A 25257-nucleotide genomic window follows, 5' to 3' on the forward strand; every position below is an offset into this window, starting at 1 on the left:
TGTCGCCTGGTTGTGCGGTGAGGTGAGGTGGCGAGGATCTCTCCTCCCTCACGCAGAACAGCCCGTGGATCACCTCCAAGTTTTTTTTCGTTTGTCGGTCTATCTGTCTATGAGGTGTCAAAAGTATGGAGATAGACGACTCGTTGGACCTTGAGCGTGAACTGTCTCTCGGTCACTCTTCGGCTTGTAAGAGTATATAAGGACTATGGAAACGGAGAAGACTGTGGATTCAGGTTCTATGAGGAGGAGACCAGTGTCCATGTAAATAGGTGTCGACACCTGTAGATGTCCGTGCTGCATAATTTGAACCGCTGTCCTTTGCACTTGCTGTGTTTCATGGGGTCCAGTACACCTTCCCGAGTCATTCTTTCTCTCGTCGAAAAGAGGTGATTCTAGCCAAGCCTTGGCGGGTCACCACTAAGCCTAGACAGGTATCCACATTTCCTTAATCAATCCGGAAGCGACCTCGACCCAATTCCCCCCGACAACTTTACACTGACCAACACTTGCCAGTGACTGCTGAAGGAATGACCTCCCACTCCACGATCAAGCACCTTTAGCTGAAATGCAAGCCTTCACCATGACCGGGGCAGCTCCGTCCCTGCCGCATCCGTGGTCGCGAGATGGCTTTCTTCGAGCTCATCTGCGTGATTGCGCCATCGTCCAACTCTAACGTCAACGGCGTCCAGTCGGGAGAACCCAGAAGCCTCGTATGTCATTCTAATCAAACTTGACTTACTTACAGCCTGGCTATATTGCGCACTTCGCTTCTGGGTTGGTGTGGTAGTGTGGACATGTCGCGACACCCTACCAGTTGTCAAAATGTGTGAAGCGATGGTGGACATATCGTCGGCTATCGGCAGCGCATCGCTCCCCTTTCCCCACCTACTTCAAGTGTACAGACACCAGCCTCCTATTTGTACGGAATGCAAGGACAAGAAAGCCGTCTCTGGGCGCATACAACTGCCTCATAGACTTGACGAGTACGCCTCGAGTGGAAACCGCTTCTTGTGATAGGCCCTGTTTCAGTGTGAGTACCCTAGTATATGGTGGCTGAAATAGAAATCCGCGACCTCGATGGCGCATGCATCGCCCTTGGGCTGCCACAAGTACCTACTCGGTTACATGGTCGACACAATCTCTGGAACCCCGGCGCGTTCTGGGGTGCCTCTCCCTACCCCGCCGGATGAATGCTCGTTGGTACACTGTGTGTCACCTACATCCGCAAGCGCTTACCATTTCTGCCGGTGGGCGCTTATCGAGATGGGGCGCCAAGTAGCAACCTGCATACTCGCATGTACCCATTACTACCTCCCTTACAGGGCTGTGAATGCAACCACCCCTATGTCTTGCAGCCTAAGTGAACTAGGTATCTCATCCTGTTTCATACTGTCCCTTGAATTGACAAAATCTCACAGGCTTGTTACCTTCTCTCCAGACCGTGGCTCTGGAAAACGAATGCTCGGGCTATGGCACAATGGGGGCCCCATCTGTCAGCCTCGCCCCGACGGCCGAAACATACACCTGGTGGTCTGTCACTTCTCCAGCAGGGAACGTGTGGAAGCCTGCACGTCTCCGACGTTAGCGTCGACTTTCTGGAATGGCATCCTCTAGCTCCTGGTCGAGGGGTGGTTGGAGGATTTGGTCACAGAGCACGGCATGGGTGTGGTTAATTGTCCAAAAGGCCCCTCCATCATATCTGCCCGTGTCTTCTTCCTCAGCGATTTAAGGTCAATCTCGACAGAACTCTCCGCCTTCGACATATACCGGACAACCACTCAACCACGAGAACTCGGCAGCCATGGTGAAACGACCAGTGAGTTCAACTATATCTCAGAGACACTGCGGAAGGAGAAAGCTGACACTAAATGTCCGGCTCTAGGTCACCTACCCTGTCGCCGATTCATCTGCGCTCGTTGCCATTCAGGTTCAACTTCCACATGGTGACAGTGAGCGAAGCAATCCAACACAATTTACGCCTGCTTCCACTAGAAGTCCCTCCGAGGTCATCGACCCTCACGAGACTCCAAATTTCGACCCGGATGTACCAATCCCTTCGATCGAGAGAGAGCCTGTTTGCGCCTCGAACCTCCTTCCTCGCAGCAACTTATCTGTGCGCCCCAGAACTCCTTCCTTTTCTATCACACCTCCTGCTCCAGAGGGAATTACTACTCCAGTCCCTTCGGTTTCTGCGAGCCGTGGGACAAGTCCGACACCATCCTCCACAGTGTCCGGCCTCAATGAGCTTATCAGAGACTTAGAGCTTTCTGGAGAGCCGGGGGATCATCCGACATCACATAGCAGATCTGATGCCCTTCGGGAGCGCCATTACCAACCTTCTCCAACGACCTCCGCTGCTGGTCGAAGTTCTGTGGACGATGTCACCCACACCCTGAACAATATCAGGTTGGGCACAGAGGGTAGTCGGGCCGGCACCCCTACCCTGGAGACTTATCTTAATCCGCGGTCCCCAAGCCCCAGTCTACACATTGACGATGCTAGTCGCAGTCCAAGATCTGCTTCTCGCCGTCGGTCGAGCTCTTTTGTTGATCCCGCCCCTCACAATGTTGCGGAGGAAGAACCTCCAGCAGAGCCGTTCCACCAGCCAGAGTTCCAACGAGAGCTTGCCAAAGCAGAGAACCTCGTGAAGGATCTGGTCAACATCCTTGCCAGCTCAACACTGCACGATGAAGCTCAGTCTCGCATCAACGCCCTTCACCTGCAAGCCGTCGATTTGAGCCGATTCCAAAAGCCCTCAACTCGTATTGTGGGCTTGGTAGGAGACGCCGGGGCTGGTAAGTCGACTCGAAATCGCCCCTTGACGGGTTGTCGCTGATCGTGCACAGGCAAAAGCAGCGTCCTGAATTCACTTCTGGACTTTGAAGGGTTTGCTCGATCGGTTAGTAGCGAATTTTCCTGTCCATAACCAAACTATTGCTAAGTCTAGTGTCGACAAAGAGTGGTAGTGGGCGGGCGTGTACTTGCGTCGCAACTGAGTACCATCACCATGAACATGATTACTTCGCTATAGAGATGGAATATTTCACTCTCGATGAGATCTCCAGTCAACTTACCGAACTTTTGCAGTCATACCGACACTTTCACCTCCGTACTGGTGAAGACGCCCAGGACGAGCAGTCGAAAGATCTCAAGGAGAAAGCGGAGGTTGCTGAACATACATTTCAAGCAGCCTTTCGAGATCACCTGGTGGACAATGTACAACTCCTTAAGGAGGGGACCGAGGAGACTGTGCTCCAGAAATTACTCACTTGGACCAGGAACTCCGGTTTACCCCTAGGGGAGAGGCCAGGCGCAAGCCCCCAGAGAGAGGTCTTCAATGAAGCAGGCCAATGTTCAGACCGCTTGATTGAACTTACCTCTGAGCCAAATTCTCCGAACCAACCTTCGACCTGGCCATTCATTCGAAAGATCAAGTTCGTGCACGCAACCAAACCCTGTCTTTGTGCCTGTTGTACCTGGCTGATTATGACAGAGTTTACCTCAATGCATATATTTTAAGCAAGGGTCTGGTTCTCGTTGATCTTCCGGGTGAGTAGGCATTCTTCAGTCGACTCATCGTTTTCTAATATTGTCAGGCCTTCGGGACCGCAACTCGGCCCGGGTCAAGATAACGGAGAGATACCTGCTTCAGTGCAATGAGATTTTTGCCGTCTGTCCCATCGCTCGAGCCATCGATGACACTGGTGTGAAGGGGGTTTTCGAGCTTGCAAAAAGGGCTTCCCTGTCGAGGATTGCGATCATTTGTACCAAATCAGAAGTAAGGACTGGACAACCAAGATAACCCCTTGATCCCATAGACCTCGCAAGATATGCAAGGTTGTCTTTCTAATGCCCTTCACAGGATGTCCGAGCAGAAGAAGTCAAGAATGACCACGGCCGAGATGTCAGCACGACCATCGCGGCGTTGGATAGGGACATCAAAAAATTGAAGGCACTCTTGGATGCCAACGAAGACCAAATTAACCAGATAAGAGCCTTCGATAGTGACACCGAAGGTGAAATCGACGGAGAAGAGAGTCAAAGGCTTGTCAGACTTCACAGGGTCTCGAGAAGGTTACAGTGAGTCTTTTTGTTCTTGGAGTACATGGTCGTGATGCTGACGGGTTCCTTTTGTAGGAAGCAGATCGACGAAGCCAAGTTTGAGTGAGTAGCTAGTTCTACCCTCGGGTCCTTGCAGATTAATGACACGAATCCTCCAGATTGAAGACTTTCATTGTCACTACTCGCAACGAGAAAGTCACCACAGAACTACGGAAAATATACCAGAGCCAGATCCCTGGGGATGACTTACCAGTTTTCTGCGTCAGCAATTTCCTGTACTGGGCGTGTCGAATGAAACCAAAAGGGGAAGCCATGCCCTCCCTGCTCCTCTCTGGGATCTTGGAAGTCCGAAAGTATTGCCTCTCCATTGTCGCCCAGAGCCAGCTTCGGGCAGCCGCTGAGTACATGACCAATGCCATCCCTGCACTACTGGGATCTGTCGAGCTCTGGGTGCAATCTGGCGCGGGAAGTCTAGGAGCTGAAAGGAAACAAGCTGTTCGAGACACTATCCGAGGGATCGAAAGCAAATTAGACACGGTGAGATTTCTGTGAGAGGGACTTTCAATGCCTCTGGGTTGGTCTGATTCGAATATTTACCAAAAGCTAAACCTGTCGGCATCCCCTGTCAATGCCAGCGCGTCGTCCATGGAGAGGCAATTCAACGCACATATAGTTCGTGTCATAAGTCTGTCAAGTCCAGTGATGAACCTTGCCGTTGAACTAATGCTTTGGCAGATCAAAATTCCGACGACTGGAGTGAAGCCGCAGAAAATGCGACCATGGAATGGCAAGGTGTAAGTGGTTCAAATCTCCAAACGATGCTTTTGGATTCGACTAATGCAAGCATTGGCAGTGGCATCACAGTTAGGAACACCCATTTTTCCCCCATTCTCTCTCCAGGCGATGTTGGTGCAGACCTTTGATACTCTGGCAGGTACCTACGCCGCTTTTTGTCGAAACTATGGCGATTACAGCACAAGTTCGACAGAGATTCGGCGCTGTTGGAATCAGGAAGCTATACAAACCATGGTCACCCAGATGGCTACCCCTTGGCGAACCTTTAAACAGGCCCTGAAGGACTCGCAGGAGAATCTGCTGAACAGGACTGAGGATTGCTTCGATGAGGCTATAATCCTATGTACGACATGCCGCATCCAGGAAACTGTATTCATCTGACCAAGTGCTGATGATTCTTGGCTGATCAGGTGGTTCAACGAATGTCCCGACACGCTCGCTGCAGACCTTGAACGTGACCATGACGCACAGAAAGGCCCTTCTCCTCTCCGCCATGGAGGGACTAGTAGAGGACTTCCAGCGCGATTTATCGTGAGAGATTTTCAGCTCCTCTTCCTCGATGGACCACAGGCTAATTCCACAATATAGTACGCTCCGAACGGCTGCATTCTCTGGAATTCGCACCTCGTTCATTGGTCAGATCATGGAACCGTCCTACCAGAGGACCATGCTTGAAAAAGGTGAGTTCGTTTGATTCAGGACCACGGGCCTCAAAAGCCTTCAGTGGCAGCTATACTTGGCGATCGAGGGTTACAGATACGGGATGACTAACCCACGATAGGTCGTGGAAGCGACATGAGGCGCAAGACCATCATCCGAGACGGATTCAGTGACGACCAGCTCTTTGCAAATCACTGCCGGAAATTCCGCTCCAAATTCCACGACCTCGCGCACAGTCTGGAGGCCGACATGCGAGCAGCCGTCGCCACGCACCTCGCCGTAATCCAGCGCGACTTTGATACCGTGAAGGACGAGAACGTGGCCCTGGAGAGCGAGCGCCATCCCGAGTTCCGCCGACGACTCGAGACCGCGGTGCGCAGTATGAAACAGAGCATGGAGCATGTGAACTCGGTGGTTTCGCGTTTTGGCGGGTCTACCGCTTGAACAGGGGGATACGGCGTCCTCAGAACAGCTCCAAATGTTTGGTTTTTGTGATTGTATATATGACCCTGTTTTTGCTGAGACATGCCAGGAGCACGGCCTGTCGTCGAGCTCTGTTTGGTAGATATTGTCCAATTACAAACCCTAGTTCGGAAATGTATGTATGTGTGTATGTGTATTGTACTTGGTAGCTCCATAAAACATGGGCTTTGTTGGAACTTTTCATTCTCGGATCTGGGCTAAACCCTCCCCCCCCTGAGCCTTTCAGCCGCGTCACGTGGCACGTGGCCTGAAGCACATCCTTTCTTCCCCCCCTGTCCTTTGCAAACATCCCCTTTTTGGACACAGAACCTCGTGCAGCAGTAAATGTCTCATGTCTCATGTCTCATGTCTGAGGTCTCATGTTCTTTGGTTCGAGCGCGTGCTCGTGATGGCATTGACTTCAGGGAGAGGGCAACCGTGTTCCCAAAATATAGCCATGCGACCGGGGGACGGACGTCATGTACAGCTTGGACATGGACAGACAGATCAGACACACAGACACAAGAGGCTCACGACATTGATTTCATTTTACAATTCAATTTTAAAACCCTCCCATAAAAATAGAAGCAGGGGACACCGTGGTCACCCTTCTCCAACCCCAGAAAAAAAAAACAAAAAAAAAACTACTAATTTTATTATTTATTTATTCCTTCATTCATTCAATCAATTCCGTACAAGTTTGTCAAGGGGTGAGAGAGATGAGGGGGGAATTGTAGACACAAAAAGGATATGGACCACTGCATCCATGGAGGAAAAAATAAAGAGTAGATGCCGTGGTGAGTAAGGTGTCGGTTTGATCTTCTTTGCATCAAAATAGGCAGACATTATCCTGGTGATGGCTCTCCGTGAATGGAAAGGGATAAAGGCCAGAGTGTTGGCAAAGGTGGGGTGGTTTTTTTTGCGAAGTTTGTGGTTCTTCTTTGGGGTAAGAGGGGGGGAAGAGAGGGAAGAGAGAGGGAAGGGGATGTTTTGGGAGTAAAAAAGGCCATGGTCATGATCATGATCACGGTGGAAAAGGGAGAGGAGGAAGAGGAAAGGGAAAAAGAAATGGGAGTGGAGTGGGCTGGCTGATGATGCCTCGATTTTCAAATCTTTTTTTCGTTGATCCTCATTACTGTTTTTGGAGACATGACATGGTTCCCAGGCATCGCTCATGGACACATCATTGTCCTGCTGTACCACGCTACCTCGAACCGGGCGAGACTCGTGGTTTCTTCCACAGGCATTGCGTCTTGAGTCTACTCATCGGGCACTGTCGCACACGAGTTAGTAACAGGAGACACGGAAGTGTTGGCAGTCCAAATGTAAGAACTGACCCTCGATCGACCCTTCCTTGATCTCATCACTGATGTCCTTGGGACTTCTCCCGTCGACCTGGCAACCCACACTGAAGCAAGTGCCGAGAATTTCCAAAATTGTGCCCTTCAATTCGCGAGCGAGCGACTTATTCGCACCACGCATGGTCCGGGCAATATCGAAGACCTCTTCAAGAGGGATCGACTTGGAGTGTTTGATGTTCTTCTCCTTCTTGCGGTCTCGCGGGGGCTCTTTCAGAGCTCTGATGACGAGTGATGACGCTGAGGGGACGACGCTGACGGCAGCTTGTCGGTTTTGGATGGTCAGCTTGACGGTGACACGGAGACCTTTCTATAGGCACACGAAAATGTTAGCTGATTCGTGCGGACGCAGATATAGCTTGTTATGGAAACACGTACCCAGTCACCAGTTGCCTTTGCAATGTCTTCTCCGACCTTCTTGGGCGAAAGACCGAGGGGACCGATCTTGGGAGCGAGCGTGGCAGAAGATCCGACCTCACCGCCAGTGGCGCGAAGGTGGCTGTCAGAAATCCATGTCAGTCTCTTGCAGATTGGAGATTCAAAGGGTAATCATACATGATCTTCACCTCATTGGGATCTAACTTGGGAGCTGAAGGAGTGAACACATGTTAGCCGCCGAGCTGATGCTGCTCAAGAAGACGATACTTACGCATGGCGAGTGCGAAAGGTAGTCAGTCTCTCGAGGTGATGGTTGTGAGCTGGAGGATAGAAATCTCAGGGAGAAGCAGTTCGTGAAATTGAACTTGACTAGCAACTTTTTTCCGCGGATGCCAAGACTTAAACTTGTGGGTGAGATTATTCCTAATACGGAATGGTCGATATGGCTTGGGAAGTAACTCTTGGCAGGTACAAAGCACGAGGGATCGTGTACCTCGTACAGCGGCACATCTATTACATTTCATTTGTGCAAACTCATTTCATGTCATGCCAATTTTCTATCAGTATCTGCCCCCTCAACTCAGTCGCTTGTAAAAAGAGCTGCGGCCACCCCCAATGGACATGTTCCTGCAGAAACGTCCGAGATGCGTGGGTAATGTCGCAAAGATAGAGACCCACGTGTCCATCCAGAGTCATTATTGTCGCTCCTAGCTCATGCCTCTAGGTAGACCCAGATACCGCCAGTCTGGACCGGATTAGCGAATGCCCAAGGCTATAATGAGGGGAAACTTACTTCATCAGATGGTCCATGAATGTCTGCAATGACACATCATCAGTGAAAATCGTCTGGGCAGACTGCGAAACTCCGCCGTAACCACCAGTCGCGTGGGTGGTTGAAGGATTCAGTTTCGACAAGAGGAAACGGGCTTGTGAACCTCCAGCATCGCAGATAATAAATCGCGGCAGAGGAAACCGGTCCTGTACGAGTTCTCGTGCGTCTTCCTTTGGTGCATCGAGAACTGCCCGGAAGTTCTCATAGCCTTCTTGGTCTTGATAGCCGGCTTTACGCCACTCAGCCATAGTTTCGCCATGGAAGATGAGAATCTGGAAGAAAGTATCGAGGAGAAGGATGGTCTGTGGCTGGATGGAGGCGGAGTCGAGCAAGACCGGCTGGCCACCTTCATGGTCCAGACCATAAGAGTCCAAGGTGGGTTGAATCATGATCAGTGAATCTCCCACATACTCATGGTTGAGCACGTGTCGATAAAATGCCGTCTCGTCGGGCGAGTTGTTAAACACCTGGAGGAATTGTGATCTGCGCAGGTGGAACATGAATTGAGGATAGAGGGTAAAGTTCTTGTCCAGTCGGAAGGACGTCGGGTCATCTTTGCGATAGTCTGCAAACCGTGAGCAGAGCCTGATGAGCATCCGGTCCACCCATCTGAGGACATCTGGCCCATCGTCAACCTCTGCTTTAAAGACCGCAATCCTTGCCATAAGCACGGCAGCGGCTTCCTGGTCGAAAGACTGTGCCAGTGCTTGGTCGCCAGTTGGTCCGCTCAAATTGCGGGCGACAGTGGTCACGCGTAGGTGATACTGCCCAGAAGAATGCTGGTAATACGTCAAAAACTGCATCATGCCCCGTTGCGGGCCTTGCTGCATAGGTGCTGGACCACCTTGGTTGGCAACCTCAAAGTAGATGCCGTAGCTGGATGTGGGATCAATGCCGCACATTTTCCAGAGGCAAGTGTTTCCGATACCACATTCTGTCTCGCCGACAGAGCTAGACTTCTTATTCTGGGACACCGCGTGGCCAATGAGGCCGGTTACCTTTAGCTCTTTCGTGGTAACCACTTCAAGAGATGCATTGAATCCCATCAAGAGGTTGTCGCTTTCATCTTTGTCAAAGACTCGAACAAAGGACTGTTTGAACTGTGATGAGGTGAAACTGTCCGTCAGGACCATATGACCTCCAGTCGAGTTCGCCAATCCTTTCATTTCAAGCAGGCCCACTTGGTCGAGACATCCAACGTATAGATCAATGATGTGTCCGTTATGGGCGGTGCGTTTTGCAAGACCGTCGTAGAATTTGATTGCCTTCTTGAAGTATTTGACGTTATCACGGTCGATATCGTGATGTGATCGAATTGGCTCACGCAGTTCTGGGGCAACGACCATACCTGGCCCTTCAGTGGCCGGACCACCAGCGAAGAGCATGATTCTGGCTCCGGCATTTTGGAACGACGTCTCCAACAAGCCGACCGCAATGCTCATCGCGACTCCGGTAGCGCGAAGTGGCCGGCGGTCGTTCGCGACAGGCCAGGGGTCTTTTTGTAGCTGCTCAATGGCATTGGTGATCTGGAACTCAGCTTGCTGAACTGGAAGGAGGAATCGGGCTGCCGGGCCCATAGGCGGAGGTGGACGTCCTTGAACCGGTGGCATATTAGGTCTCAGGCCGGGTGCAGCTAAGCCCAGCATTTCCTGAACCTGCTTTGCGGCATAGTCCTTGCTGCCCCTAAAGACGTATGACTTCTGACACTCGGTATAGCCAATCTCATGAACGGCAACATTGGTTCCGAATGTGACCAGTCCTACAAGCGCATTCGCAGGGAGTAATGACAAGCTCATGACCAGAGTTTCCTTCAATGCTTGCAAGCCATCCTCCTCAATCGCAGTATCCACGACGTAGACGAAAATGGGTGGAGCAGGAGCAGGTCGGGCAAGTTTGTATTCGACAGTGGTGTTCGCGGGGTGCATCTCTGGTGGGATGTTCTCGGCACTTATATCTCCATAGTGACGAGGTAGAGGATTGCGTTGCAGACAGAAGGGACAGATCCACAGTTTAGCCCGAACATCGACGTTAGCGAAGGGGTTGAGGACCGCCCGACATGGCGCCTTGCAGGTAACTGGCTCATACGGAAGTAGTGGTTTGCCCAATTCCTATCAAATCGTCAGCACAATGAAAAGATTCCTTGAGTTCAGGGTACTCACTTTGAGCGGAGTGAGCAAACAGCTCACGGGGACCACCAGTCGGTTTGCTTCCTGATAAATAGCTGTTAGTATGAATTCAAATCCGGCGCGGAGACTCTTTTAGTACCATGCGCGTCGATGGAATGACATTCCAACTGAGTCTGACGCCATCTCTGTCCTCAACCTCCCCCCAATTGTCCTTGATCGCGTCGTATTGAGCCTGGTCCATTGTCGTCGGTGTATCTAGTCTGTCACAAACACATGCTGATGGAAATCGGTCTGAGTTGAGGGAATGGCTTGAAGATGGAACCGCAGGCTCGTCGGTCTGGGCTTATAAAGGGCAGGAGAAAGCCACCTAGCTATTCCAATAGAGTATCAAGGACGCAAGGAATATGCAGGAGGATCAGAGTGGTGGTGGTCTACAAAGAGTGAGCCACTCTGGCAAGTTCGGGGTGAAAGCGACAGTCCATCGAAATCGATAAACTGGCCAAGTCCCCACACTGCGCGGTCTCGCTGTACCTTCCGTTTTGCTGGTCACTGTCAGGCTGCGGACATTTGTCTACAACTGAATTGAGCACCGCACCCAAACCCCATAGGGAGCCACCTATGCTTTTCCAACTGGGACATAAACACTACACACGACAATTCTCACACGACGAATTTTGATAGCGACGTTGTGTATAAGGGGTGCAGCATGTTTACAACCCGTCGTTGAGAATTCGAGCAAACTGAACTCCTCTTTGAGCCGCCAACATGGCGTCCCCTTCAATGCTCACAAAGGCAAGCCCTGGCCCTTCGTCCCCCGTTTTGACGTCTCTAACCTTTGAATACAGTTTGAGAGCAAAAGCAGTCGCGCAAAGGGTTTAGCTTTCCACCCAAAAAGACCATGGATCCTTGTCAGCTTGCACAGCAGTACCATCCAGTACCACATCATCCCGCCATTTCTCGAAGCACCCAAACTAACCACTCTGCAGGCTATGGGACTATCGCATGGGAACCCTGATTGACCGCTTTGAGGAACATGATGGACCAGTTCGCGGTATCGATTTCCACAAGACACAACCACTCTTTGTATCAGGAGGAGATGACTACAAGATTAAAGTCTGGTCCTATCAAACCAGGAGGTGTCTCTTCACCCTCAATGGTCACCTGGATTATGTCCGGACAGTCTTCTTCCACCATGAGTTGCCTTGGATCTTGTCTGCCTCTGACGACCAGACAATCAGAATTTGGAACTGGCAGAACCGGTCTTTGAGTGAGTACTACTCCAATGGGTTTTCAGTTCTCCCTCTGACATATGACAGTCTGTACAATGACCGGCCACAACCATTATGCCATGTGCGCACAGTTCCACCCCAAGGAAGATCTCATTGTCTCCGCCTCCCTCGATCAGTCTGTCCGAGTGTGGGATATTTCAGGACTAAGGAAAAAGCACTCTGCCCCGACCTCGATGAGTTTCGAGGATCAGATGGCACGAGCAAATCAACAACAGGCTGATATGTTTGGCAATACGGATGCTGTTGTCAAATTCGTTCTTGAAGGGCACGATCGAGGCGTCAACTGGGTCGCTTTCCACCCGACCCTGCCTTTGATCGTGTCCGCAGGCGATGACCGATTGGTCAAGCTGTGGAGAATGAGTGAGACCAAAGCATGGGAAGTCGACACCTGCCGAGGACACTTCCAAAACGTGTCTGCATGCCTGTTCCATCCACATCAAGATCTCATTCTGTCCGTGGGTGAGGACAAAACTATTCGTGTCTGGGACCTGAACAAGAGAACTTCCGTCCAGTCATTTAAGCGGGAGAATGACCGGTTCTGGGTGATTGCCGCCCACCCAGAAATCAACCTGTTTGCTGCCGGCCATGATAACGGTGTCATGGTCTTCAAACTCGAACGAGAGCGGCCTGCATCCTCAGTGTATCAGAACCAGCTATTCTATATCACAAAGGACAAGCACGTCCGATCTTACGATTTCACCAAAAATGTCGAGTCCCCGTCGCTGCTCTCGCTTAGGAAGTTTGGCAGCAATTGGGTCCCTCCTCGTACGCTCTCCTACAATCCGGCAGAGCGATCGATCCTGGTCACCTCGCCCACTGACAACGGCACTTACGAGCTGATTGCACTTCCTCGAGATGCGACAGGGGCTACTGAACCTACCGATATCAAGCGTGGATCAGGGAATGCCGCAGTTTTCGTTGCCCGCAATCGTTTTGCTGTTTTCAGCACATCTACTCAGCTGGTTGAAATCAAAGACCTGGGTAACTCAACAACAAAATCCTTCAAAGCACCTGCCGGCACGACTGATATCACATATGGTGGCACTGGTTGCCTCCTTCTCATCTCTCCCACAAACGTGGTTCTCTATGACATTCAGCAGAAGAAGCAGCTGGCAGAACTGAGCGTTACTGGCGTCAAATATGTTTCCTGGTCAAATGATGGTCTGTATGCTGCTCTTCTCAGCAAGCACAATGTCACCATCGTCAACAAATCGCTAGAGCAAGTCAGCACCCTGCACGAAACGATCAGAATCAAGAGCGCAGCCTGGGACGATTCAGGCGTTCTGCTTTACTCAACTCTCAACCATATCAAATACACTCTGCTCAATGGTGACAACGGCATCGTTAGAACACTCGATCAGACGGTTTACCTCGTCAAAGTCAAAGGACGTAATGTCTACTGCCTCGACAGATCCTCCAAGCCCCGTGTGCTCACCATTGACCCAACGGAATACCGCTTTAAATTGGCTCTTGTGAAGCGTAATTACGACGAAATGCTTCAGATCATCAAGACCTCACCCCTCGTCGGGCAGAGCATCATTTCTTATCTCCAAAAGAAAGGCTATCCCGAGATCGCTTTACAGTTTGTGCAAGATCCCCAGACGAGATTCGAACTCGCCATTGAATGTGGTAACCTGGAAGTGGCCACAGAAATGGCCAAAGAGTTGGACCGACCCAAAATCTGGACACGCTTGGGCACCGAAGCTTTGGTTCATGGCAATCATCAGACCGTGGAAATGACCTATCAGAAACTCCGAAATTTCGACAAACTCTCATTCTTGTACCTTTGCACGGGCGACGAGGAAAAGCTGACGAGAATGGCCAAAATCGCCGAGCATCGCGGAGATTTTGTCTCCAGATTGCAAAATGCTCTCTATCTCGATGACGTGGAGAGTCGGATCCAAATGTTCAAGGAGATCGACCAATATCCCCTGGCTTATCTCACTGCAAAGTCTCACGGATTGATCGAAGAATGTCAATCAATACTCGAGCTTTGTGGGTTGACGGAAGACCAAATCTCGATGCCTGAGGCGGGAGAAGGTCTTGCTCCTCCTAAAGTCATTGTTCCTACCTACAAAGCGAACTGGCCGGTCAAGGAGGCATCACATTCGTCATTTGAGAGAGCGCTTCTCGGCGAGGTGGGCGTAGCAGTCGATGACGAAACAAGCCCTGATCTCCTCACCGAGGACGTCCCCGCTGCTGCCGACGGTGACGGGCTCGCAGCGGACGAGGATGCGGATGCTGGCGAAGGTTGGGACATGGGTGACGACATCGGACTCGAGGCTACAGGGAATGACTCGGATTTTGTCAATGTCGACAACCCGGATGCACCTGCAGAAGCTGCTGGACCGGGCAGCTCAGAGGCAGATATGTGGTCGAGAAACTCTCCACTAGCCGCGGACCATGTTGCAGCAGGCTCTTTCGACAGTGCCATGCAATTGCTGAACCGTCAAGTTGGGGCGGTACATTTTGAGCCCCTCAAGTCGAGATTCCTGGAGATCTACCAGGCGTCTAAAACATTTCTGCCCGCCAATGCCGGCTTGCCGCCTATTGTGAACTATGTTCGCCGCACCACCGACGAGACGGACAACCGAAAGCTCCTGCCTGTCATTCCCCGAAACCTGGAGACCCTCAGCAATGTTGAGCTACAAGAAGGATACACAGCCATGAGGACAAACAAATTGGAGCAAGGTGTCCTCACGTTCCGGCGACTGCTGCAATCGCTTCTTGTCAACGTCGTCAGTTCGCAGGCACAGGTGGACGAAGCTAAGGCGCTGATTACGAAAGCGATGGAGTACACGCTTGCGATGAGCGTTGAGCTTGAAAGACGTCGGCTTGCGGCTGAGGGTGGTGAGGCCGAAGCACAACTCAAGCGACAGCTAGAGCTTTCGGCATACTTCACCATGCCCAAACTCGAAGTCTCTCACCGGCAACTGGCTCTGATGGCAGCTATGAAATTGGCATTCTCGAACCGACAGTATTCTAGTGCATTGTCCTTTGCAAATCGCATCCTAGCCAACGGTGGCGCGGCGAAATTGGTTGAACAGGTGAGTAGATGGAGAGAAAGCATCCCGCTAAGTTGCTAACTTCGTTTGCAGGCAAAGAAAATCAAACAACAGGCTGAGCGTTTGGGATCTAGCGACAAGATCGACATTGAATACGACCAATTCGCGGATTTCGACGTCTGCGCCGCTTCCTTCACTCCCATCTACACCGGAGCGCAAAGCGTGTCATGTCCATTCGATGGAGCCAAGTATCAGAGCCAGTTCAAGGGACAGGTGTGCAAGATGTGCGAGGTTTGCGAGATTGGTGCCGCCGCTAGTGGTCTGCGATTATGGGTGAAGGGTCTATGAGGGTAGGCAACAAGAAGGTGACGACTTTACAAGAATTTGACGACTCCTGAATGTTTGAGAGCAGTGGAAGCAACACTGGCGTTGCACCGCTGGGACTGCTCGGAGCTACTCCAGCCTAGAAGACATATCGAGATCAGCCTTAGTTGTAGACTTATGCCGCGAAGCAGACTGTTGGAACAGCAGCCAGGCCAGCTAGCTCTTGCACCGGTCGCTATAAGAGGACAAGAAGATGTCCACGTCGTTCCGCAGCCTCTCAAGTTGTCCAAGATGCAGTTTGTTTTTATGACTTGTTATTTCTCATTGCCTGTCGACTCATCAGGATCTTGATGTGGCATGGAAGAGACTGTATGTATGTAGGAGAATCCTCCTTTTATCAGCCTTAGGCCATCCATCGGACCGCGTCCGACGTTGGAGAACCCCGTTGTGGGTGTGGATATTTCTTCTCTTTTGCCCTTTTCCCAGCTGGCGTTCGCCGAGGTTCTGTCCTTGCAGGTGGGAGGGAGGGGGACAAGTCGTGCAGGGTGTGTCGGTAATACTACGGAGTAGACCCGCCTGTGTCCACTGGTGCCACTATCGGAAATAGCGAGACAACGCCTCGGAACGGAAGGTTGATTTGGAGAGAGGGAGAGGTAGAGGCCTTGCATGATCCAACAGGAATGCAGCGTTCGGGCGCTGGGCCCGATCGATGGCGCGAACGATGGAGACGTTTAAAACCGTAGGTTCGCATTCATAAGCGGCTGGAATGGGTCGACGGTGTATCTCAGCAGTAGTTGCTCTTGTCTCGTTGTCGACATCCCCTTGCGCACAAGTCACCAACACCACGAACACGAGCAATAACAATGGCTGAGCTCGACGAGATTCTCCGAAAATACACTGACCCTGCCACGGGTTCCGTCCACGGCGCCACCTTTGTCGCCGTCGACAGCGCAGGTGAGTGTGACTGTTTAGAAGTGAGGATAAAGTACAAGGACGATTGACAACCCAGGAAGGAAATGACCTTTATCGTGCTTCATTCGGGGGCCGCACCGTCGACAGATCGGATCCCTTGACGCCAGACACCCTGACATGGATCGCCAGCCAGACCAAGCTGGTGACCTCGGTCGCGGTCATGCAGATCGTCGAGAAGGGCCTCATCGGCCTGGACGACGACGTGCGCGAAGTTCTCCCCGTGTTGAAGGACCTGAAGGTTCTCCTGGGCTTTGAAGGCGAGGACAGCGCACAGGGGCTGGACCCAGCAGCATTTTCCCGCGGCGGCGCAGGTACCGATCTGGACAAGTTGAAGCCAAAGGGGAATCCCATCTTCGAGGACGTCAAGGGGAAGATCACTCTACGGTTTGTGTTCAACCGCCCTGTCCTTTTCCTCTGTGCACGGCATTGCTGACCCAAGCGCTGTCAACTTTTCAGACAACTCCTGTCGCACACGTCGGGGTTCTGCTACGATGTGAGCAGTCCACTGCTCGTCAAATGGTCCGCGTTGGTGGGCCGAACGGATAACATGTTCAGTGGGACGATTGTAAGACCTTCTCTTAGCACCTCTGATGTGCGAGACCGAGAGGTATTCCTAGAAAGCTGACTATCAGGGTGACAGGAAGGCGCATTACATCCACTGCTCTACCAGCCAGGCGAATCATGGATGTATAGTGATGGACTCGATTGGGCAGGACGAGTGGTACGTACGGTCTCTTGTGTCATTTGTTCCCTTCCTGGTCCGATCGCTGGTCCTGGCCCTGCCCTGGACGGTCTCTTTTCCCACTCCCACTTGCTTCTTTTCCTGCTTGACCCCAAAAGAATGACAATGCTTGGTCTTGAGATTGGGGGGGGAAAAGTAACTGACCTCTTACCTCAACTTGTGTGGTGCGATAGGTCGAAGTCCTCACGAAACAAGACCTGAACACATACGTGCAGGAAAACATCTGGGGCCCCCTCTCGGCCAAATCGACGACCTTTTTCCCGACCAAACACTTCCAGCCCAACCCCATGCCGCCGTTGCACGAAACCGCCCAACGCAGCAACCCGGCCGAGTCCCCCAAGGCGCTCGACTCGAAACCGGCCAAGTCGCTGTGGCCCCTGGCGCCGCGCGACGCGATCGGCGGGGCGGGCCTGTACAGCACGGCCAACGACTACATCCGGCTGTTGACGGCGCTGCTGCAGGACGGCGGGGGCCTGCTCAAAAAGGAGAGCGTCGACGAGATGTTCCGCCCGCAGATCGGCCCCGGGAGCACCGAGGCCTTCCACGCCTCCGTCCGGGGCACGGGGCGCGACCGGCTGTGGAAGTCGTCGCCCGCGAACGCCGCCGCCTCGGCCGCCACCGCCGCCGTCACCACTTCGCAGGGAGAGCAGGGCGCAGTCCCCGCGGGCCACTCGCTCGCCGGGGCCGTCAACCTCGAGGACGTCCCCGGCCGCAGACACGCCGGCACCGTCAACTGGGGCGGCCTGCCCAACCTGTTCTGGTGGGTCGACCGCAAGGGCGGCGTCGCGGCCACCCTGTTCAACCAGATCGTGCCCGCCGCCGATCCCGTCTGCATGGAGTTGCTGGTCGAGTTGGAGGAGGCCACGTATAAACTGAAACAACAACGCCAGTAAAATCATAAAGCATAACATGGATTTGAGCCACAAGCTACAAGATACAGACTATATACAGGTATCTATCTATTTATCTCCCCTGCCTTGCCTTGCCTCCATCTCAATGGTGTAGGCAGGCAGGCAGGCAGGTAGGTATATAGGAAAGGTAGGTAGTACCCAGTCCACAACGAGGTCTGCTTATGTAGACCAAGACAAAGGATACTCGGTACTGAGTAGATAGAAGCAGACAGACAGACAGACCATCTATCCATATGCGAGTCAGATTCAGATTGAGAGTCAGCTTGAGGTCGATCACTCGCTCGCCTTTGCGTCAAGAAGTGTATCTAACCTGTGAGACATTCAGGATTTGCTCCCGTCCTGTGTTGTACAGTTTTGCGCTGTGCTGTTTCTATATATTCTACTCTATTCTATACGGTCTATGTGGTCTATGTGGTCTATAGAGTCTATGTTCTAGGATAGATGATACAGAAATCTACAAGTACATAAATAGCGTACAAGTACTAGCCGTCCTACTTGTCCTTTGGCTTGGACTTGGACTCACTCGCTCACGCATTCACTCAAAGTTCCAATCATGATCCTCCTCCTCCTCTTCCTCAACGTCCAAGAACAGGGTGTCTCTCCAACCAGGTCCCGATCTCCTTGGTTCTGTGACCCTCCCCCCCAAGAGCGGTAATACAGGCCTCGAGCTCCTTGATCTTCCACTTGACAGCCTCGTCGGTGCCCTTTGCCTTGTCGCCCTTCCGGTCCGCCCACTTGGCCATGCTGCGATACGTGTTGGCCAGGGGCACTCCCACGAGGCTTTCCTTTAGGAGTAACGATTCGAGTTTCGTCAAAAAGGCCAATGCCTCGTCTACCACCACGTTCACACTCCCAGCGTCAGCGGCGGCAACAGCGGCAGCGTTAGAGTTTCCAGCTCCAGCTTGGCCTCTATCACTCGTCACCACCGTCACGGCCACTGCACCGCTTTCCGCCACAGCCAGCTTCTTCTCACACCACTGCACGGCTCGAATGGCGTCGTACATGTCCCGCCTGCGCTCGTCGCTCTTGGCCCAAAACTCTGTTTTCGGATCGCACGCCTCGCAGCGGCACACGAAGCCATAGTACATTTGCTGTTTCCTCTGCCGCTTGGCCGCGACCTCAAAGACGGCCTTGTCGTAGTTACTGCACACCTCTTTCCCGCGGGGGATGTCGCGGATGGCGTAGAACCTCATCTCGTTGCGGGCCTCGTCGAACGAGAACTGCACGTTGGGCACACAGCTGTGGTTGATGCGGCTCGAGAGGGCGCCGATCGCCGAGCCGCCCTGGCCGCCGGGCCGGAACGTCTCGCAGTTGTAGCAGTTGCTGTAGTAGATGGAGACGACGCGGGACATGCGCGACTTCTGCGCATCGAACAGGCGCAGGTACATCTTCTGCTCGGCGCGGGAGAGTCGGGAGAACGCGCGCTCCACCGCGCCGTAGTCGTTCTCCTCGTCCTTGTCCAATGCGATCAGGGCCCGTTCGACCAGCACGAGTGTCCCGGCCTTGATTTTGCGAGCCGCAAAGACAGCGAGACCGCGGTCCGCAGTCGATCTGACCTCGAGGAACTCTTCCTCAGGTCTGGCTTCTTTGCACACCGAGAGACCGCTAATGCTGGGTTCGTCCCCGACTGCGATGGGCCCAACATGTCCGGGAACGGAACGCGACCAGGCCTTGTCGTCTGGTATGATATCAGGGCCATCTGCTACGGCCAACCCCTCAAACTCTGCTACCAGGATGCGCTATATCCCACGTCAGCGACGACACAGTGACGAATACTCAAGTCCCCCCCTACTCACCTGGTCGGCCCCACCAACATTCTGTACTATAATCCTCGGGGATAGAGGTTGAGGTGTTTTGGTTGGTTTCTTTGCTTTTCCCATGACAGTCAGGTACGTTCGTTGCTGGGCCAGACTAACCAATCCACAGGGTAGAAGGAGTAAAAATGTGCCTCACACGTGTTAGAGGGGCGAGGCGTGAGACGCCGGCAACTCGAAGACGTCCATATTGACGAGACGAAATGAAACTACCCCCAAAAATTATGGCGGGTAAATAGATGTCTTAGCAGGAAAGTAAGGGGGGGTGAGCTCCTAGAGGTACAAGCGGTATCAAATATAGGAGAAGCACCTCGATTTGCTCGTAGTCGAGATAACGATCTGACTCAAAAGGTCGAGAGATGGTTACTAAACAGACGAGATAATGAGAGGCCCACGATGGCCCCATTATCTGGGCGGTAGGCGGCGGCTGCGGACTCCTATTGGACCGGGACGAGACACTAGTAGAGATCGGGTTATTGTACTGCCGATACCGGCCGGAGTTAAGAGCCTTTGAATCGAGAAATGTCCGTCAACTTCGACACCAACACCAACACCAACACCGTATCTGGCCAGCGGTTTTCAAGGACCAAGGACGCTATACGAGTCAATTCAGTTCTAGGGACAAACAGAGAAACGCAATAAACCAGATCCTTCTGTATCAAAAAGCCTCCTCCCAAAAAAGGGTGCTTTATATTAGTACAATGGGGGTATGTCCCAACCCCTTCACCCTTTCCCTTTCCCTCAGTTCCTAATACAAAAATCATTTTGCGTCGTTCAAAAACACAGTCCACCCGCCTCTCAGGGAGCTGGCCCCCCTCCTTCGATATATAAATTACACACGCTCCGTACACAGACACAGACGGACACCCCCTTCGCTCATACCGACACAGACACAACACACCGAGAATCAGATAGACCCAACACTGAACTGAAACTGCTCTCGACGGTGTTGCAAACTGCTGTCCTTCCTCGCTCGCTCTTGATCAACATCAACAAACCCTCGAGACAAAATCTCCCGATTGAAAATATTACTCACACACAACAAAAATCGATGATGCGCGCTTGGATTCCTAGTAAAACAGAAAAGAGAGTAGGAAAGGGACCCAATGCAACCAAAAATAGTAATAATATGGCAATGACCCAGTCAGCTCGCCGGCTTCTTTTTCGTCAATCGCTGGGAGTGTGTTTGCTTCAATTCAGTCGTGTCGCTCGTCCCCGTCGTGTTCCGAGATTTCTGCCTGAATATGTCCTTCGTGCTTTCGTGCTCCAACCATCATGCGGCCTACATGATTGGGGGTCCAAATCCGCCGTCTACTTCTTCCTTGCAAATCGTTTGTTGAGCAGGGTCAGAACCTTGGAGACATCAAACTGCACATATTCCAGATCGAGGTCGTCCTGACCATCTTTCTGCATCTCGAGCAGATCGTCTAACTTGAGGTCCAACTCGAGGAGACCACGAGCACGTCCTATCACCAGGTTAGTCTCACCAATCCATTGTTCGCGCATCAACGCCGGACATGCTCACCTTTGTAATGCAGGCTGATGACAAAAGTACCTGCGAGTGGGCTTCGGAACATAAAGAAGATATTACCTCTCCGGTTCTCGGGCACATTGCTCCTCGTAATCACGCCGTCTTTCTCCAGCTGAGCGTGGGTGAACTTATACGGGCCAAGTTCGCGCACCTTCTCCGTCTTGCCTCTTCTCGCACCTTCAGACTGGCTTCGGACGTTGTGCAGGTAATTCTTGTACGTGTCGAGTTGGGACAAAAGGTATGCGTTGTGGTCCCGAATCGTCTTATAAACATCCTCCAACTTGGCCGTCTCCTCCAACACCTTCTCCTTCAACGAGCCGAGGTGGGCTAGCTCCTGCTCAACTTCATCGCGGAGCACAGCATAGTCGTCGGCACGGTCTATCACTCCCCATTCGGAAAGTTGTGTTAGAAGTTCCATGCATCGGATGCCTTTCCGCACCATGACGGCGTCATTCTTGAGGGTCCCCGCTGCTTCCGCCACCCGGTCCAGACGAAGAGGGCGTCGCAGAACAATCGCGTTCTGTGGCAAAGTTCGCATGATCTGCACAAAGGTGCTCTTGGCCTCCATAAAGTGAATCTCTTCTGGAGTGATGTCGAGCGCGTGGGTCAGGTCGTCAAAGGTTGTCTCCCACTTGCTGTAGAGAGGCAGATTGATTGCCCGATTTTCTTTTCTAGGTAATTGTGGTGGTGCCGGGCCAAGTTCCTGCAGTAGAATTCCCAGATGAGAAGAAGGATCTTTGGCCAATTCCGTGCTATGCTTCTCAAGTAAAGCGTGAGTTGCATACACTTCGTTCAAACTGATCTGAAGCTCAAGATCACGCTTGGATAGCGCCACGTAGTTGTCCATCTCCAGGCTCTCATAAAAGTCTTGAACTTCGCACAGGTCCAACATGAACTTGTTGCAGCGATCCTTGTTCCGTTGGATAAACGGTTGGAGCTTGGCCATGTACGGCTCCTTGGCGTAGGATGGCTTGTTGGCCAGGTTCTGAAGCATCTTAGCGATGTAGGTCAGAGTCCTTTTGGGCTTCTCGTCGGGCACTCGCTCAATCAGCATGTAAGATTTTGGAGTGACAATGGCAGGATTGATAAAGCGTAAAAAGAAAAAGCCACCAATCAGGGTGCAAATAGCCTGGTCCTGGGCGTCAGGGTACTTGCGCCGCGACAGATTCCGAATCTGTTTGCAGATCCAGCGAATCCCGTACGGGGTCTCCTCTAGGCACTCAATGATAGCAGATAAGAATCCTTCGGCGATTTCAGTCAGCATCTTGAGGCGGGGCGTAATGATGGCCTGCACTTGTTCGTTCTCCGCAGCAAATTCGGCAGTCACAGACCGGGGTAGGTCTTCTGGAAGAGTACCGGTGTCTTCCTCGATTTGCTTCACCATGGCCTCGTAGACTTTCAGGGGGTTGATCTCAAGATCCACATCGCTCAGCTCGGTCAGCGAGTTGATCTTTTCAGCGAGGACTTCTTTGAGAAAACTCTGTCCCGGGCCGCGTCGAGTATAGGTGGTCATCATGCGGGAAACGGGAGTGTTTTGCCGGAGTAGGGAGGAATATTCAGGTGTTGTCTCGAACTGGTGGGTCAAGACCGATTGAAACATGGTCAGCAGTAGATGCTCTTCTCGGCTCTCGTATTGGTTTCCATAGATTGTAAACATGACGGTCTGTAACAGTGAATCGATTTCGGCCATGGTGACCAGACGACATAGATGAGCGATATGCCTGGGTTCTGACTGAAGCATGAAGAATAGGTTGCCGTATTTCTGAGTCTTGTCGTCGTTCGGAAACGAGCCTTCCTGGAGCTCGGCGGCCTCGTCAAGGTGACTGGCAACCTCATTTTGCTTGGAGTATATATTAGCACAAACGATCTTAGACGATGGCTATTTGAATGCAACCCTACCTCTTCTAGAGCCATACGATTCTGGATCAACAAAGCAATCCTCGAGTCCAGGTAGCGGACGTCCTTCTCGAGGACAAAATTCTTCTTGGACTGGTTTGAAATCTTGACCTTCAAGTCCCTGAGCGAGCGCTGTGCTCGTGCGAGGTCATCGCTGATTTCCAAATCTTTGTCTTTTGCGCTCATACTCGCATAGAGCGCGGTCATGCTGACCCGTTTGCTCTGTCGCAAGGACCGAGCGCCATCGTGGCTGGAGAAGGTGTTGGTACGGCTGACAGGTTCGAAGGAGGAGTTGGTCGAAGTCGAGGCTCGTGAGGCCGGCTGAAGCATGGTTGCGACCGCCATGTCAGCGCCCTGCTTGGATCGACGCGACCTTGAGCGGTCCTTTGCGCTGGAGACACGCCTGGGCACGTCGGAACGGAGGGAAGAGCTCATCTACTCTTTATGTGCCGGACAACAGAATTCAAAGCGGGATGTGAACTCTATATACAACTCGGGGGTTGTATGATATTGTGACGTCGGCCGTGTTTCAGAACGGGCTGCAGGTCATCTGGGATCGGTGATGCACAATCGTTTCCACCCGGGAGCAGACGCGGACGGATTGGAAATATCGGGCTAGAAAGGGCAGATTGCAGTATTATTTGTGTTGAAGTTTTGACTGGGGGTGGGAAACGTCCAATGCGACCGGCGCGAGAGTGATGTAAATAATCTCTTTCTCCCTTCTTCTGTCAAGATGCAGATTTTGAACGAACACAAGCCAGAAAGCTCCACCCGACAGAGATTACAGATATCCTGAACAGTGAGACGCGGAAAGCTGAGGTCTTCGTGAATGAACCGGCGGGGGTGCGGGAGTTCGAGATGGGCGTAGAAGAGGAAGGTCTGGTGGGTTGAGCTGTGTGCAGGCGCCCTATGAACTGGCGGCGCAGGTCAAGGATTTCGGCTCGAAGAATGCGACAGCAGATGGCAACAACACAACAGAGGTAGGGCGGGTTGAAGGAAGCGTTGGAAGACGTTGGTTGGTGATTAGGGTGAAGATAAGAGGAGTGGCAGCGAGCGAACGGTAAGGCAAGGAGCGGGTGTTGGACAGAAGTCTGTCAGGAACCAGGAACAAGCTGCGTGGACGAATGAAGGGAGGGAGGTGGACTGCAGCTGGATGGTCAGAAATGATAGGGGGGGGAATGTTTGAGGAGGGTGTCAGGGCGTCAGGACCAGTTGATGGAGGTCTGGGTTTCTTCTGGAACGGTGAATGGGTGGAAGTGTGGATGAGTGGATCGACGAAGGACAGGAACAAGTCGCGGAGGGAAAGGGAGGAATGGCGAGAAGAAGAGAGTGGGCTCTAGATTGGATGGTCGCGGCGGGTTTCTATTCGAGTACTTGTAGTGGTGGTGGTAGGTTTTTAGGTCGAGAGCCTGGAAATGGAAGAGCGAGATGGCTTGGGAAATTCCTGCCCCTAGCCCTGGGGTGCATGCCAGTTAAAACTCAGAGGTGGCCTCAAGTGCCTGGAGAGGGGAAGAGGGAGAGGGGGGGGCGTTTAGACTACGAGTACCTACGGAGTATGATCTGGCAATAGACTTGGTAGTGGTAACGAGAAGGAGATAAAAAAGGCGTGGCCAGGACAGGCAGTCATGGCAGCGGTGGTGGAGGGTGGGCGTGGGTATGGAGAAAGTGTGTCTCTGAAGAGCATTTACAGGCTAGCGGGCTCACCCTGGGCTCCATGACAAGAGGGTGGAACAGGTGGACAGGTGGTGGAAAGGGTGGAAGAGGGTGGGCTCCTCCCGGTGATGTGCGAGTTAGTGACCAAGCACCCAAGGTACCTGACGGAGTTGACTTTTAGGCAACGCCAGCTACCTAGGAAACCTATCTCGCTCTGGTTAGGTCTCCCGCAGCGTGGCGGGGTTGGCTCTGATCTCCTCGCCTGCTCTTCTCCCATCCCTTCCACTTCTGTGCCTTTCAGGGGTAAATCTGAAAGTCAACTGACTCCGGATGAACGGTCTGCATCCTTGCTCTCCCAAAGCCTTCAACCGCCAAAAGAAGCCCATCCAACCCAATCCGTCCAAAGACGCTGACCACCTCGTGAAAGCCACCACCGCCATAGCGCAT

At 52.4% G+C, this 25257-nt stretch overlaps 7 protein-coding genes across 7 annotated transcripts; 3 read left to right on the forward strand and 4 right to left on the reverse strand.

Annotated features, from left to right (window-relative positions):
* Positions 1-1801: 1801 nt before the first annotated feature.
* Positions 1802-5961, forward strand: AYO21_05491 (hypothetical protein; the record flags this gene model as incomplete). The annotated part of the gene is made up of 15 exons (XM_022655460.1): positions 1802-1816; positions 1883-2795; positions 2847-2899; positions 3088-3434; positions 3494-3549; positions 3597-3778; positions 3863-4080; positions 4138-4164; positions 4221-4599; positions 4666-4734; positions 4798-4856; positions 5037-5200; positions 5268-5388; positions 5446-5537; positions 5639-5961. The coding sequence occupies 15 exons, from the start codon at positions 1802-1804 to the stop codon at positions 5959-5961; spliced, it is 3018 nt and encodes a 1005-aa protein (XP_022512160.1).
* Positions 5962-7238: 1277 nt separating this feature from the next.
* Positions 7239-7990, reverse strand: AYO21_05492 (60S ribosomal protein L12; the record flags this gene model as incomplete). Its single annotated transcript, XM_022655461.1, has 5 exons — positions 7239-7252; positions 7317-7647; positions 7716-7836; positions 7893-7926; positions 7987-7990. The coding sequence occupies 5 exons, from the start codon at positions 7988-7990 to the stop codon at positions 7239-7241; spliced, it is 504 nt and encodes a 167-aa protein (XP_022512161.1).
* A 514-nt stretch (positions 7991-8504) lies between these two features.
* AYO21_05493 (protein transporter sec23) lies at positions 8505-10914 on the reverse strand (the record flags this gene model as incomplete). The annotated part of the gene is made up of 3 exons (XM_022655462.1): positions 8505-10655; positions 10707-10757; positions 10813-10914. 3 exons carry the CDS (start codon positions 10912-10914, stop codon positions 8505-8507), a joined length of 2304 nt encoding a protein of 767 aa, XP_022512162.1.
* A 657-nt stretch (positions 10915-11571) lies between these two features.
* On the forward strand, positions 11572-15315 carry AYO21_05494 (hypothetical protein; the record flags this gene model as incomplete). The annotated part of the gene is made up of 4 exons (XM_022655463.1): positions 11572-11597; positions 11660-11940; positions 11990-15009; positions 15061-15315. 4 exons carry the CDS (start codon positions 11572-11574, stop codon positions 15313-15315), a joined length of 3582 nt encoding a protein of 1193 aa, XP_022512163.1.
* Positions 15316-16154: 839 nt separating this feature from the next.
* Positions 16155-17898, forward strand: AYO21_05495 (hypothetical protein; the record flags this gene model as incomplete). Its single annotated transcript, XM_022655464.1, has 5 exons — positions 16155-16245; positions 16305-16647; positions 16720-16828; positions 16904-16984; positions 17179-17898. The coding sequence occupies 5 exons, from the start codon at positions 16155-16157 to the stop codon at positions 17896-17898; spliced, it is 1344 nt and encodes a 447-aa protein (XP_022512164.1).
* A 593-nt stretch (positions 17899-18491) lies between these two features.
* Positions 18492-19796, reverse strand: AYO21_05496 (hypothetical protein; the record flags this gene model as incomplete). Its single annotated transcript, XM_022655465.1, has 2 exons — positions 18492-19655; positions 19713-19796. The coding sequence occupies 2 exons, from the start codon at positions 19794-19796 to the stop codon at positions 18492-18494; spliced, it is 1248 nt and encodes a 415-aa protein (XP_022512165.1).
* A 1245-nt stretch (positions 19797-21041) lies between these two features.
* On the reverse strand, positions 21042-23502 carry AYO21_05497 (hypothetical protein; the record flags this gene model as incomplete). Its single annotated transcript, XM_022655466.1, has 3 exons — positions 21042-21196; positions 21256-23101; positions 23161-23502. The coding sequence occupies 3 exons, from the start codon at positions 23500-23502 to the stop codon at positions 21042-21044; spliced, it is 2343 nt and encodes a 780-aa protein (XP_022512166.1).
* Positions 23503-25257: the final 1755 nt, after the last annotated feature.

Source organism: Fonsecaea monophora, assembly GCF_001642475.1.
Source record: "Fonsecaea monophora strain CBS 269.37 chromosome Unknown Scaff35, whole genome shotgun sequence".
NCBI lineage: Eukaryota > Fungi > Ascomycota > Eurotiomycetes > Chaetothyriales > Herpotrichiellaceae > Fonsecaea > Fonsecaea monophora.